Source organism: Cladosporium halotolerans (assembly GCF_011745625.1).
Source record: "Cladosporium halotolerans strain TM138-S3 chromosome Unknown Sca4, whole genome shotgun sequence".
Classification (NCBI taxonomy): Eukaryota; Fungi; Ascomycota; class Dothideomycetes; order Cladosporiales; family Cladosporiaceae; genus Cladosporium; species Cladosporium halotolerans.
This window is the reverse complement of record NW_027191455.1, coordinates 205,414-219,324: the sequence shown is the minus strand read 5'-3', so window position 1 is coordinate 219,324 and position 13,911 is coordinate 205,414. Positions and strand designations below refer to the sequence as shown.

Here is a 13,911-nt window from a genome sequence, read left to right as displayed (position 1 = left end):
CAGTCTCTCAATTGAGATCATGGTGGTTCTGAATACCGATTGCCCAAAAAGGCCTAGCTCGGGCTGTGATCGAGCGAAGGATTGTAGTTCCGACTGGCTGAGACGGCGCCGAGGCTTGCGGCTTGTGATCCGAATGACGATTAAAGTTGAGAAAGCAGACGGGATACACCCTTGTGACCTAGTGGAGAACAGATTGTGTAAGAGAGGCAACGTCGTTGCAGCATGGAACTTCGAGGTTGACATCTTTATATCAATAGAGCTGCTTCAAGGTGGTCTGATAGAGTGTTGCTTTGAAAGACCGCCTTTTCAATGATTGGCCTGCCATTGGCAGAAGTCACAAGTACGAGCAAATTAGGCACTGATAGCATGAAAGGAGATATTGATTATTAGGAGGTCAGCCCAAGAGGTGAGCAAACATTCGAAAATGACCGTGTACATCTATTTCATCATATCGATCGTACCCATCCCTCATCTCTTGAAGAACTTCAACTCCGCCCACCTGAGCGGCAAATACGCCAACAGCGTAACAGCAAACGTCAACTCGTTCGCCACGTCGCCTCCGCCCTCACCGATCAGCCCACCCACAGGCCCGACGAACCAAGTCTCCACCATACCCATACACCACATCACCACACCCAGCAAGAAACTCGCCAGCGCGGCCAGACCAAGCGGCAAGCGCGCGGGGTCATTCCAGCCCTCGAGGTCATAGTTGGCCTCGATGTTCGCTTTGCGGAAGACAAAGTGCTCCGTGGCGACGATGACGAAGTAGGACGTGCACCAGTAGCCGAGCAGGGAGAGGAAGTTCTCGAGGTAGTCGAGGATGTGGTCGCGACCGGCGAGGGCGATGGCGAGGATGACGGCGAAGCAGCCGAAGGTCCAGATGACGCGGGGCACGGCGGCGAAGGGGCGCGCGAACTGCTGGCACGACAGCGCGGCCGAGTACGTGTTGATGATGTTGCAATTGATGCCGCTCAGGACGAGCAGGACGAGGAGGAACTTGGCGAAGCCGACGGGGTAGAGGGCGGTTTGGAGCAGGAAGCCGAGCCCGCTGCCGCCATTTTCGGTGTAGGCTGCGTTCCAGGTGGGCTCGGTGTTGAGCGCGGATGAGACGACGCAGCCGGAGACCATGCCGAAGGAGGTGGGCAGGGCCACTCCGAGAGTGGTGAGGATGAATACTTTGGTTCGGCTCGTGTTGGTGGGGTAGAGTACGTAGTAATCCGAGGCTGCGGTCGCCCATGATGCCGAGCTGCCGTAGACAATGGCCAGGAGCGATAGGACCGTACCACTGAGTTCCATTCCCTCGAGTTCCGTGCCGGGCGTTGGATCGGCAGACGGTCCAGTCTGGCCGAGGATGATCAGGAAAACGATCAGGTAGACGATCCAGGCATAGCGCTCAAAAGGCAGAATAGCCTTAATGCCGATGAACGAGATGATCAAACTGCAGATAGCAATTATGACGATACCAAGAGCCGTGCTGACTTTGCCATCTGCAACGGCGTTGAGTGCAATACCGCCCGTGATGCAGCCAGCCGAACTCCAACCAATCTGCTGGATGGTGTTGAGGAGCGCGACGAGCTTGTTCGGGTACCAGCCAAAGCTGTACCTTCCAATAGAGATCTGGCGAAGACCAGTCGGGGCGCCTAGCGTCGCGCAAAAGCCAGAGACTGCGCCTCCGAGGATGGAGCCAAAAATCACAATCAGAATGCTCTGCCTGTGCGAGGGAGTTCGTCAGCATCTGTGCCCGAAAGATCCATACACAAGGTGCTCGCTGGCCCCAGCTCTGACAGTGTAGTGATCGGTGAGGTGTAGCACATCTGCAAGACAGAGCAAGGGCAAGGAAGGACAGGGCGGAGGCTCACTTCAAGTCCAAGCCGAACTTCCAGCCCAAGAAGCCCGTAGCAAAGCAGCTCAGGTTCATGGTTCCACTCGCCCAGAGCGCGGCCATGGTCAAGTTGTCCCTCCAAGTCATCTTGGCTTTCCTGTCCTCAGGCAGCTTCCTGTCAATCGCGTGGCTTTCGATTCCCAGCTTTCGGTCCATGGCCGCTTCCCATCTGCGCATTGTCGCAAGGATGCCATCGTCTTTGACGGTGGCCGGGGCGTCGTATGGTGCCTCGTTGGTGCCGTCCCATTCTGAAGATTTAGGCGAAGACTCTACGTCGAAGGTCGTCTGGGCAAGCTTTTCATCGGCAGTAAGAGGTCGCTGCGGCCTCTCTGGCGCCGGCGCCTCCAGAATCTCCGGGTTCCCGTGGGAGGCCATTCTGCGCGTAAATGTGTCCTCGGTGCCTCAGTCTTCCTTCCTGGCGGCGGGTGCCAAAGTATCGAATAGATCGTGGTCGCAGATTACACAAAAAAGAAAGAAAGCCGAAGTCACACGAGCAGAACAGAAAGAAGGAAGAACAGAAAGAGCGAAGAAGCAGTGGAACCGGCCTTACCAACCCACGTGCACCTACCTAACCTTACTCCGCGGTATGACGGTACAAGGCCGGCGGCCGGCAACCGCGGCAGGACACCGCGTGCCCAAAAGCAGGCTCTTATCTTTTCCAGCTCTCCAATCTTTTGCTCCAGACCGTTTTTCTGCGCAAGGGTCCGGCGGGCGCGAAGAGTGCTAGTCAAAGTGGGGCAGAGTGGAATCTAAGCCTCGGCCAAGCTTTGACTCGCGAGGCTTGGGGGAAGACTTTTATATCCGGCACGGCTGAGCCGAGAGGAATGGTCCAGGTCAATGGTACGGCGACACAATTGGAGCTAGTTTTCAAATCAGTCGGAACTGTATATTGGACTACACAATGTAGCGCGATAAGCATGGGCTGTAGGTGAGATACGGAATAGTGGATACATAACAGCGAAACGACCCTAGCGCCTTCGAAGCCTGGTCACGGGGCTCGCCGACTCCGTTGGTATCTTATCTGCAGTATGCCAGTATCAAGATTCTTGAGACTTAGGTCGTCGATTCGTTCTTGTACCTGAAGTATGGTACGATATCAAGGAAAAGCTCCCATACGACAGAATATAGATACATGTTCGTTAGCTCATATCTGCTTGCTTAGCTCGGCGAAGAGTCATATGTGCGCGCTCATCATGATGGGGCAGGATGCCGTGGCAAAAAATGCAAATGCAACGATAGCAATGGAACAACAAAATGCATGCCGAACGTCACCATGAACCCATTGAACCACGAAAAGCGAAACATGACAGGAAACCATCAATCTCACTCGCGCCGCCAACGCCACGCTTCGCATTGCTTCACACCCATGAGATTGCAGAAGGCGGTTGGAAAAAAATAAAGATATGAAACGCAACGATCGGAAATCAAGGCAACCTCTCCATCTCCTCCCTCTGCCTCAGGAACTCCCTCGCCAGCGCATCGCCCCGCTTCGCGCCCAAGACCATCCAGTGGTGCGCGACGCACATGGTCCTGGGGTCGCACCTCTCCGGGTCGCGGTCGCGCTTCCAGCGGCCCTCGATCTCGTCGCGGAAGACCTCGCTGGGCAGCGCGAAAGGCGCGACGACGGGGTCCATGAGCTCCGGGTGCGTGAGGTAGAGGGTGGCGAGCTCGCGCTGGGCGGCGGGGTCGCCTTCGCGGGCCGTGATCTGCAGCAGGAGGGCGGCGTCGGCCATGCTGTAGTGGGCGATGAGCTCGGCGGAGGGGGTGCGCGAGGGCGCGGAGAAGGTGGCGGAGTCGCGTTGCTGCTGGGCGGAGGAGGCGGAGCGGCCGTGGCCGCGGTTGTTGGTGTGGTAGTCGATGATGCTGTCGGCGGTCTCGACGAGCTTCTTGCTTGCTTCGGACTTCAGGCGGAGCACTGCTGCTGCGGCGTTCCAAAACCCCGGGCCGTGGGGCGAGCTGTCTAGTGTGCTACTGGGTATGAGAGATGCTATGTATTGTAGGTCGCGAAAGAGGGCTTGTGGGCGTAGATTCCGTTGTGAGAAGAGGATGTAGAATCCCTCGGTAAGTAGACTGGAGCTAGGCGTCAAATGCTTGCCAGCGACTGATCGCACATGCTGGTCGGTCTGGTCTTCTGGCGAGGTGGGTTTGATGAAATGTCTCCGCTGTGTCAAGTAAGGCCGCAGAAGTTTCTGCACCTCACTCAAATGCTTCAGCTTCGCATACGGGTTGCAGTCAGTCGCAAACATCTCAAAGATCGCTTTGAATGCATGCTCAAAGTCAAAGCTTGTGCGGCGTCTGAGTGCGTGGTGGAGACCATTGACGGAAGGCTCTTGGACTGCTGTGTCCATGTCCGTGAATCTTGTTATTGACTCGAGGTGCTGCTCGGTCAGATCACCACCAAGACCAGCAAAGAAGGCGCTGTCTGTCTCACTGCCCTCCACGAAGAGGCCTGAGCCTATGTCGCTCAGTAGCAGGCCGGTGACTTCCTCTCGGAGAGCGTCTAGCGTATGCGAATCTCGACTGGTAGTGGCGGTAGTGGGCCTGCGAGGCGAGGGTTGGAAGCCTTTTCCAGGTTGTGATGCTATGGTGGTCGTGCTTGATGGCGATCGTATCTCAGTGGCTGTGGGAGACCAAAAAGTGTTAGATGATGTAGTTGCTAAAGTGGGACTTCTGTCAAAGTGATCTCTGGAACTCGAGCTCGACAATGTCCGTGAAGCGTTCGAGATGCTGTCGACGACTGCCAGCTGGCCAGTGTGCAGCGACAGCAAGTCGAATCGGCGAGGAGTGGACTCTTGAGTGAAGAGACGAGCATTCGGCGTTGCTGAACGCGGCGTGAGGTTGGACTCGTGAGCGAACAGTGCGTTCGACCACAAGAGAGGGTTCTCTTGCTGAGGCGAGGTGACCAATTGCTCTACACATTTCCGTAGCTCCATGCAAAGCTTGTGAAGTCTTTCCTCGCCAGTGCAGAGGACCTCGATATCGTTGCGCCTCAGCCAAGCGAGCGTCAGACGTGACTGCTCGTCGCTCAGCTTGTTTGGGCCGCCGTATTCGGGGACTGTCCCTAGCAGCTCGAGAATTCGTGCCTCAGATTTGAGATGGATATTCTGGTTGGAAACTCTAGTTCCATTCCAATGCCGCAGGGGCGGCGCTTGTTTCGTACTGTTCGAGCGACGAGACTTGCCCATAACCCGCAGGGCAGAGGTGATTGCGCGGAGATTATCATACGCTGAAGAAGTCCGGACGTCGGCGCTGTACCACATCTTGGTTCTGAGCGTATTTTGGGATCGAATTGCTCTTTCCACCCGCGACGATGCTGATTGAAGCGTAGGCTGAACATGACCAACCCAGCCGTTGCAAAGATCGGAGATGGCGGAAGATGTGTTGAGTGAAGCTTGAGCCGTGTCTTCAATCTCCCGAACAATGCATGTAAGAGCATCCGGACCGTGCAAAGCAATTAGATCTTCGACGGCTTCTGTATGGCGCAACCACGTGTGTGCCGAGACAAAGTCGGACCTTGCTTCGCTCTCTGCGACTTTCGCATCGAATAAATCTAGTAGCCTGGTAGACAACTTTAATGATTCATCGAGCGCAGTTGAGTTCATGGAAGGCAGAGGAACATCACTGTCATGGGCGCTGCTCAACAATGTTTCAATCGCAGCTATGTCAGTAGGAGTCAGTTGAGAAAGGTCTCCCGCCGTAGCATGCTTCCGGGGCAGTGTCGAGTGATGCCTCTCGCGAGAGAACAATTCGGTACATGTGTAAAGTTGGCAAGTCCTCTCATCAGAGACAACAAGAGCCCACCGCGTCACATCGTTTGTTCGGTGCGCAGCGACGTATTCCTCAAGCTCGGATCGAGCATCCATGACGTCCGGATCGAAGTCCGCGGCAGGTCTGTTCAAGGGCTCGGGCTCGTTCACACCCTCGAACGGCGGCAACAAGCGACCTGGAGACGCTGCAGCAAAAGGCAAAGAAGGCGTGGCAGGCCATGAGGGAGCTGGTGTCTCAGTCGCGCGGAACAAAGAGAAACCGGAAATGGAAGAGGCAGAGGACTGCAGGCCAGAACGAAGTGTGTCGTGATCTGACGAGACCGAGACTGGCCTCCTTGCAGGGTACAGGCTGTTCATAACGGACAACACATCCGCTGGAGACAAGACCACGAATTGTTCGGCAGACAGAGTATCAGCCGAAGCAGAGCCGGCACCGGACGAGGCATTACGCTGGACATTTGAGAAGTCGAATCTGGCAATGACTTTTTGCACACGATCAACAGTCCCGACAGACAAGATGCTGCCATTTTTCCTGTGGAAAGTCAGTTCTACCCGAGAGTCTACATTTGTGGAACGATACCAGGCGTAGATGACATCAAAGACGACTTTCTGAGACCGCGCCGCTACCTCTCGCAGTATCTTTTGTCGGGCAATGTCTGTAACATAATGACTGCTCAACAACCCATGGCTTTCCGGCAAAACCAGCAGGTCCATGAGGAAAGAGCCAAAGAGCCAGCGAGTGGTCAAGAACCTTGGGAGGACCTTTCGGTGCTCGAATATGTCGCCAAGCTTGTCATGAATGGCGTGAGCCAGTTCCCGAGCTCCGTCGGGAATGACACTTGGGCCTTCAGAGTCGCCTAGAAGTGTCAGCAGCTCGTCGACGGAGTCCTTATAGAAAGCTTCAGTGCGTGCAGTCTCTTCCGCAGAGAGGTCTGCCTGTCCCTGGGCTCGCATCCGGAAAGACTGTTTGCTGGGCTGCTCCGTAAGAAACTGGCCTCGTCGCAAGGTGTGGAGCATCCAAATCCGAAGCCTGTCCTTGCCCGGCCATTCTGCCTGAAAAGACCAGATGTCCAGCAAGGCAGAGGTCACCCGGTCACCTCCTTGAGCTTTGTCGGCTATGAGCCGGGCGGCCACCGTGGCCCACAGACTTGCCGAGCGCGAGTGTGCCAGGGAGTTCCGGCATGTGAGATCGTGAAGATGGACCAGCGTCTCCAAGGGATTCCTGAAACTGCCGGCGGTGATGTCGTCGACGATACGGTCGACGACATATCCCAAAGGCTTTGCACTCCTTGTGCTCGTCCTTTGGGATCCGCCAAGGACAGATTCTGCGCGACGCGAGAAGCTTCCGTCGGACAAGAGCGCTAGTAGTTCCATTTGGCTAAGTGATGCTATACGGTCAGCGACAAACTCTTCATCGTACCGTAGACGTGTGAGTAGTTGTAGGATGGTCTCCCGTGAGGAAGATGAGAGGTCATTCAGGAATCCATCAGGATGGCTGTCAACACTGTCAGGGGCAGGGTCCGGAGTGTGTGAGCCAGTCGATGGGAGGAGCGCTGTCTGAGCACAAGCGCTATGGAACGTGTTAAACAAATGGGCAAAGCTATGTTTGTCTTCCGACCGCAGACAATCGGCGAGCGTCCGGCGCACATGTCGAGAGGCAATTGCCAGGCGCTGGGTCCGGGAAACGGCTGTTTGCAAACGATGAAAGAGACGTTGAATCTGCATACGCCGCTGCTTCTGGTACTTTGCCTGGCGAAGGAGTTGGGAGACATGGTCCAGATCTGGAACAGGAGCAGGAGGAGCTACCAAGTCGGGTACCGCCGGCGGCTGGACTTGACCATCCGGGATCGAGGGCATGTCCGTGGCCGGGATGGTTCCATTCGCAAGCTTTGGGTGAAGATCATCCTCGGGGCGAACGGTGTCCACGGAATGAGCGGGCCTGATGGCCATGTCCAGCAAGGGAGTAGAAGCCGGACGAGGCAAGAGAGGAGGGGTGGGGGTATCTAAGGGACTTGGCGCGGAGCAAGTGAAAAGGAAAGAACGTCCTGGAGGGCGGTCCAGCGAGCGCGGAGAGAGCCCAGGCATTGATGAGCGTCGAGGGCAGACATGACAAGAGCTCATGGGAGGTGACACGGCTGCGAAGGGGCAGGAGAGTTAGCGAGTATGCTTGACAGATGGCAGCGGCAATGCCAGCTCATCAGTACAGCATGTAGGCTCCGGGGCGGCGCGGGCGTGATCGAGGTCTGAGTGGTGCAGCGGCGGGCCCAGACAAGCGCGGCAGAGGCTGCTACTGCGCGGACAAGGCAAAGAGGAAGCCGGGGGAGACACGTACGAGCTGGAGCGGTTGCCTCGTCCTCGACGAGGCGTTCTTCCTGACGCGCGCGGGCGTGGACATAGGGCTCACGCATCGCTCGCGGTGGGACGATGCGACGCGGGGAAGACGTGGGCTGCGATGGGGCGATGGCTCGAGAGCGGCCTTACATGGTGCTGGCGGCGAAGGCGACGCTCCGAGTCGCTGCTGGCAGAGGGAGGACGGGCGCGCTGCAAGGAGCCGAGCGCGGCATCCTCCAGCCGAGGGTGGTGACTGGCGACGGGAGGCGCGCGAGGCAGGCGAGGCAGGGAAGTGAGTGAGGCAGACGGCGGCGAGCAGTGATGTGATTGATGAGCAACGAGCAACGGGCAAACAACAGCGCGGCGACGGGGCGGCGGCTGGCGTGAAGGATCAGATGCGATAACGGGCGGCTGCGCGGGCAGTGAGACAGAGTGGAGGCCAGGTGGTGAGGGCGAGGGCGAGAGAGCGGCCGTGTGGCCGTCAGCACATAGAAATGGCATGGCAGGGCATGCGGGCTGGTGCTGGTGCTGGCAGCGGCGCGCGCTGCGAGACGCGATCACGAGCGCAGGCCGGTGTTGGAGGGGGGCGCTGGGCGCTGTCGGGGCTGCGGCGACGCTGTCGGGGCCTGTCGGGCTGCCGTGCCGACGCCCTGATTTGCTGTGCGCGCTGCTGCTTGCGGCCGGGTGCATGTGCGGCCACGTCGGCAGGCAGCGCTACTGCACCCAGCACGCAGACGAGCCGCGACGATTGGTGCGACGCCTGTACACCAGCGAGGCCAGACATCCCGTGTCGCGGTACAGACAGCGTCGTCTTGAGACATGCATGTTGCATGCATGCACACTTCCAAGCGCCCTCGCCAAGCCGCGGCCGCGACCCAGCGGCCACGGCGACCTGCCCGGTGCCCACAGAGCAGAAGGGAGCACGGCCTGCCAGCTCTCCACGACCACCGCATCTCCCGTCCGACGGTGGACCGCGAGGCGTGCGTCCCGGCGTGCCATGCGCGAATCTACGTGGCCATGCGCCGCTTAGTGCTGATCGACTGCAGAAATCGCATTGGACCTCCAGGACACTGCAAACTGCCATTGGTGAGGGTGGGAGCGGCATTATCGCCGTGTGGGGAGGGGGCGATGATACGATCCAGATGGTGTGGATGGCATATTGTATCTCGATTCCAAAAGCCCATCATCCAGGTCATGTCGGCAGGTTCAATGTGCCGTTTCGGTAGGTGTCGCATGTCAACTTGTTGTGCCAGGCGAGGAGCCCAAAGCCCGGGAGGACACGTCCATTGTTCAAGTTTGCCTCCCACAGCTCGGGACGATCACGTGGTTGTATGTAGCTATTGTTGCCGTGTCATCAATCAGGTCTTCGCAGGGAGGGGTATCAAGCTAGCTCTAACATGGAAAGCACAAAGCCAAATAAAAAAATGAGACGCCGTCCTCAGGCACTCAGCACATACTGTTACACCCCAAATCAATCATCATCGATGACGACCGTCCCACTATCCGGTCTCAACCACCTCGGAATCCTCTCAATCCAAAGCTCCACATCCAGACCTGCTTTTCGCCTCGAAGCCACCCAAAATTCCCTCAAGTCACTGGCCGTCACGACGATTTCCAACAAATTCCTCTCAGTGAGCTCTCCGCCAGGCCTACACTTGTCGCGAATAATACTGTCGAAGACCATGCTGTCGACAGGCCCTGAGTCCTCCGCATCGGCATATCTCCGAAGCCCATCCTCCAAAGCCTCCAGCTCCCGCATCTTCCACTTCGGCAGTGCGAGGTCTTGCGCGCGTGCCTGATCGTTCAAGTAGCACCCGCCAAATTCGTCGACCTCTATCAAGCTGCTGGGGCAGGATCTGAGGTGACGCAGCTTGCGCGAATCGAACGTGTCCGCAATGACTATGCGCTCCATGTTGAGGCGTTGCCATTTCGTGCGGTGTTCGATTAATGTCTTTCTGGGCCTCTCAAGGCGTTCCTGCTCTTTGTCCCGGGCGGCCATGTCGCGGGCCATTCGCTCACCATCTTCTCTCTGTTTTCTTTTCGCAAGTTCTGCTCTGTAGGTTCTGTCCAGCGCGGTATGCAGCTCTCGCAGGGGTAAGGCGATCCCTGCGTGGACTTTTTGCTTGATCGGCTTGCTCAATTCGCGATAGTTTTCATATATGTGCGTGGTGGTATCGCAAAAGTCCCCCGTAAAGTCAAGGATGGTTCGGAGGTGTGCCAGGGATATTTGCCGTTTCCCGTCGCACACTATGTCCAACTGCTCGTAGTACACGATGGAAGCCTTCAGCACCCTCGTCAGAGCCGGCATGAGGTGTTCGTAAATGTGATAGCCTCTCCTTTTCGTTTTCTGCTCATCAGTGAAATCGAGTTCAACGCTGCCATTGCCGCAGGCGTCTCGACCTTTCTTCATTGCGTTTTTGAAACTCAGGAAAGCCTCTCTGTGATCACTGGTGCTGGCATCTTTTGCGAGGGTACCCAATGTAGCCACTGCATCATTGCAGCTCTGAATTGCCTGCTTGAAAACATCGTCATTGATGCGGACCTTGGCTCTCCTGTGTTTCGCTGCTTCGTGTACCATGGCGCGGAGAAGGTCCCATCTGCCATAAAGGCGATACTCGTATTCGACACCGTCAGAAGACTCATCAGACGCGCTGTGACCCTCTGAGTCGTTGCTAGATTCATCGTCTTCTTCGCTTGCTTCCTCCTCGTCTTGATCTTCTTGCTGAGGTGTAGAATAATCTTCCACTTCGTGATTGTCCTGCAGATCGGGCTGCTCACTCTCCAAATCATCACCCTCGTGCCGAATTTCTTCTCTCTGCGCGGCGCGTCCTGTACCAGGCCGTTTGTCCCGAGCACTGAATGCAGCTTGCGAGCGTACCGAAAACTGCTTTTGTCTTTTCGACTTCCGCGCATCTGTCGTCTTGCTAGAAACGTCGTGTTTCGCAGCATTTACTTGTTTTGCAAACTCTCTCGTCACTCTGGCCTTTCGGGATTGGCCGTCCCCCTCCTGGCCTCCATTTCCACGGTCAGACCTCTCATGCATCGAATCTGAAAACTGCGGACTCTCTTCAATTTCCTCTGAATTACTTCCACGCTTCCTCTTACCCTTTGTGGCACGCTGTGGCTCAGCTACAGGTTTCACACGCCTGCTGTTTTGTCGATCCTCGTCGTGATCGATTTGTTTCCGCGGTCGTCCACGCTTTCTAGGCGATTGACGGCTTGATTCTGGTGCCAATTTGGACGGGTGCCCCTTCTTCCTGGGGCTTCGCCGCGCTTTTTCGGCATTGGCATCACGCTCAAGCTCGTCTACCGCCTCTTGATCCACTTCATCGCTCTCGTCGGCGGGTGATGCTGGACTGCTGGTGGCCACGACTATTATGTCATTGGAGTTGCCTTGATCTTGTGATATCTGCGCTGCTCGAACCTGAGCATCCGTAAAGAAGTCTCTGTACATGTTACCTTGCGCCGGGTCTTCAGCCGCCAACGGCGCATCTCTTTGCTTTCTCGGCGATTTCCTCCTTTGATTTGCAACTTCTTCTTCCTCTTCCTCGTTCAGCTGATCAACATTGGCGAGCTCGTCCTCTTGCACCAGTTGCGCGCTAGCTCGAAGCTGGTCATCCCTAATAGCCTCTTCAAGCGTACGCGACGACTGCCGGACATGCCGCTTCAACGGCGAGAACGACTGCCGAAAAGGTTTGCGTCTGTTCCTCGGCAGGGTTTCATCTTCGTCCGACGGGAGATCGTAGATGCCCTCTCCAGATAATACGTTGCTGTTGAGCCTACGTTGGGCTGGCACGGTATACGGGCCACCTGAGACGCGTGGGAGAGTGCCACGCTTCCTGGGCTCGGTCGCCTGTCGCGAGGCATTGCGGATAGCGGCACTGCGCTGTCGAAGCATTTCGTGCGATTCCGCTTGCCCCATCGCACTGTCAGGCGTTCTTGTCATCCGGTTTCCTGCGTCGTTGCCTCGTCTGCTGCTACCCGAGTCGCGTCCACGCGCGGATGCGCGACTCGAGCCGCCTTCATTCACCGACATGCGCCCCGGCGACATTGGCTCTGGCGTCACGGGAGCAGCCATTGAGCGCGCGGTGGCTGCCATTTGCGCACGTGGGCGGCGTTTGCCCGGTCGCGGTTGGCGGGGTGTTTGTTGATGTCGTTGCCAGCGTTGTCTTCACTCCACGCGCCGAATGTGGGGAGCGCGAGCGAGCGTGAGCTTGAAGTCAGACAGCAGCCAGACCCTTGGACATGCCGGAGGCCAAACGCTCGAGGGACGTTCCACCACCACTACTGACCATCGCTGCGCAGATTATGATGGCAGACGATGGAGGCTCTGTACAGCCGGTGAAACGCATCAACGACGGTGATGACCTGAATTTCTTCCTGGCTTCGACCGCGTACAGAGACATCAAGATCTGGCTGCTGCGGCTCAACCGAGCCGTCTTTCCGACCAAGACTCAGGATGGAAATGTGTCGATCTGCACGCTGAACTCTCCTCCTGAATATTCTGCCATAATCCAAAGCCTACAAGCACTAGTCCAAGAATATTTCGATCTGCTCTCCCAGGCGCCGCCGGACACGGGTCCTCGTCGTTTCGGCAATGTGGCGTTCAGAGAGTGGTATCGCCTGGCCGAACTAAACACCGACACGATACTTGAAAGGCACCTTGGCAAATTGCTTCGAGAAAACCATGGGGATTCTGCTGTACATGCCGATTTGAAGGCATACCTCCTTGGGAGTTTCGGTAGTGCTCAACGCCTAGACTATGGCACAGGACATGAACTAAGCTTCCTCGCCTTCCTCTGCTGTTTGGCTAAGATCGATGCATTCGATGAAGGCGAGGAAAGATCACTTGTCATCGGAGTTGTCCAGCCGTAAGAGGATCTCCAATTTACAATGGTTTCAGCTCGATCTAACACGATGCAGATACCTCGAGCTCATTCGGAAGCTCATCCTCACCTACACCCTCGAGCCCGCAGGATCGCACGGCGTCTGGGGCTTGGACGATCACTCATTCGCCCCTTACATCTTCGGATCCGCCCAACTAGGTCCTCCCATCACATCGCCCGACGCTCCCACTCCCCTCCAAGGATCCTTGGTTTCAGCGCCCAAACCCGACAGCATCACGTCTAAAGATACCGTAGCGGAGTACAAAGCCAGCAACATGTACTTCAGTGCAATCCAATTCATCCACGACGTCAAAAAGGGTCCGTTCTGGGAACACTCGCCCATCCTGTTCAACATCTCTGGCATCAAAGACGGCTGGGGCAAGATCAACAAGGGCATGATCAAGATGTACGACGCGGAAGTCCTGGGCAAGTTCCCCGTCGTTCAGCACTTTCCATTCGGCAAGTTCTTTAGATGGGAGCGAGACCCCGAAGCGCAAAGCGAAGGAACGAGGCCGAGCGTGCACGCCCAACAGCAACCGCCTTCTGCGAACTCCGGCACACATAGCGCAGCAGGCACAGCTGCGCCGTGGGCTCAGCAGGCGCTGTCTTCGCAGCCACAAAGCGGCATGCCCTCTACTCGCGCCCCTTGGGCCAGTGCTTCGAATTCGCGAAACGCTGGAGTAGCATCAGGCATGGCGCCTGCTGCTGCTCCGTGGGCTTCGACTACATCATCGCGAATGCCACCGCCGGGTACAAGCACGCGTGTACCGCCCCCGTCCTCAGGTAGTACCTATGGCCGTATGCCGCCTCCGCCAGCTGGGCCTGGGACCGAAGCACCGTGGAAGAGGCGGGACGGCTGAAATCTGTAGCCAACGTCACGCACAAAATCGATGTCTAAACGGCCGGGTTGCTCAATCGTCGGTTGCCGACAACTGCATACGAAATAGACTGCCGAGCTGGCCAAGCATGGGTGACAAGCTCCGCCCGTTCCGCAAGTAAAGCCCGAGTCGTCTGGGAAGGACTATAATTATTGGCCACTCCTCTC

The 13,911-nt window shown here is 56.9% G+C and overlaps 3 protein-coding genes across 3 annotated transcripts; 1 reads left to right on the top strand and 2 right to left on the bottom strand.

Moving 5' to 3' along the window:
* Positions 1 to 468: 468 nt before the first annotated feature.
* WHR41_01534 (uncharacterized protein) lies at positions 469 to 2,257 on the bottom strand (the record flags this gene model as incomplete). Its single annotated transcript, XM_069370140.1, has 2 exons — positions 469 to 1,711; positions 1,860 to 2,257. 2 exons carry the CDS (start codon positions 2,255 to 2,257, stop codon positions 469 to 471), a joined length of 1,641 nt encoding a protein of 546 aa, XP_069232961.1.
* Positions 2,258 to 3,306: 1,049 nt separating this feature from the next.
* On the bottom strand, positions 3,307 to 6,896 carry WHR41_01533 (uncharacterized protein; the record flags this gene model as incomplete). The annotated part of the gene is made up of 2 exons (XM_069370139.1): positions 6,230 to 6,896; positions 3,307 to 6,181 (listed from the first exon to the last, which is right to left on the bottom strand). The coding sequence occupies exons 1-2, from the start codon at positions 6,664 to 6,666 to the stop codon at positions 3,307 to 3,309; spliced, it is 3,312 nt and encodes a 1,103-aa protein (XP_069232958.1). The 5' UTR covers positions 6,667 to 6,896.
* A 5,329-nt stretch (positions 6,897 to 12,225) lies between these two features.
* WHR41_01532 (uncharacterized protein) lies at positions 12,226 to 13,726 on the top strand (the record flags this gene model as incomplete). The annotated part of the gene is made up of 2 exons (XM_069370138.1): positions 12,226 to 12,851; positions 12,904 to 13,726. The coding sequence occupies 2 exons, from the start codon at positions 12,226 to 12,228 to the stop codon at positions 13,724 to 13,726; spliced, it is 1,449 nt and encodes a 482-aa protein (XP_069232959.1).
* Between the last annotated feature and the right edge of the window lie 185 nt (positions 13,727 to 13,911).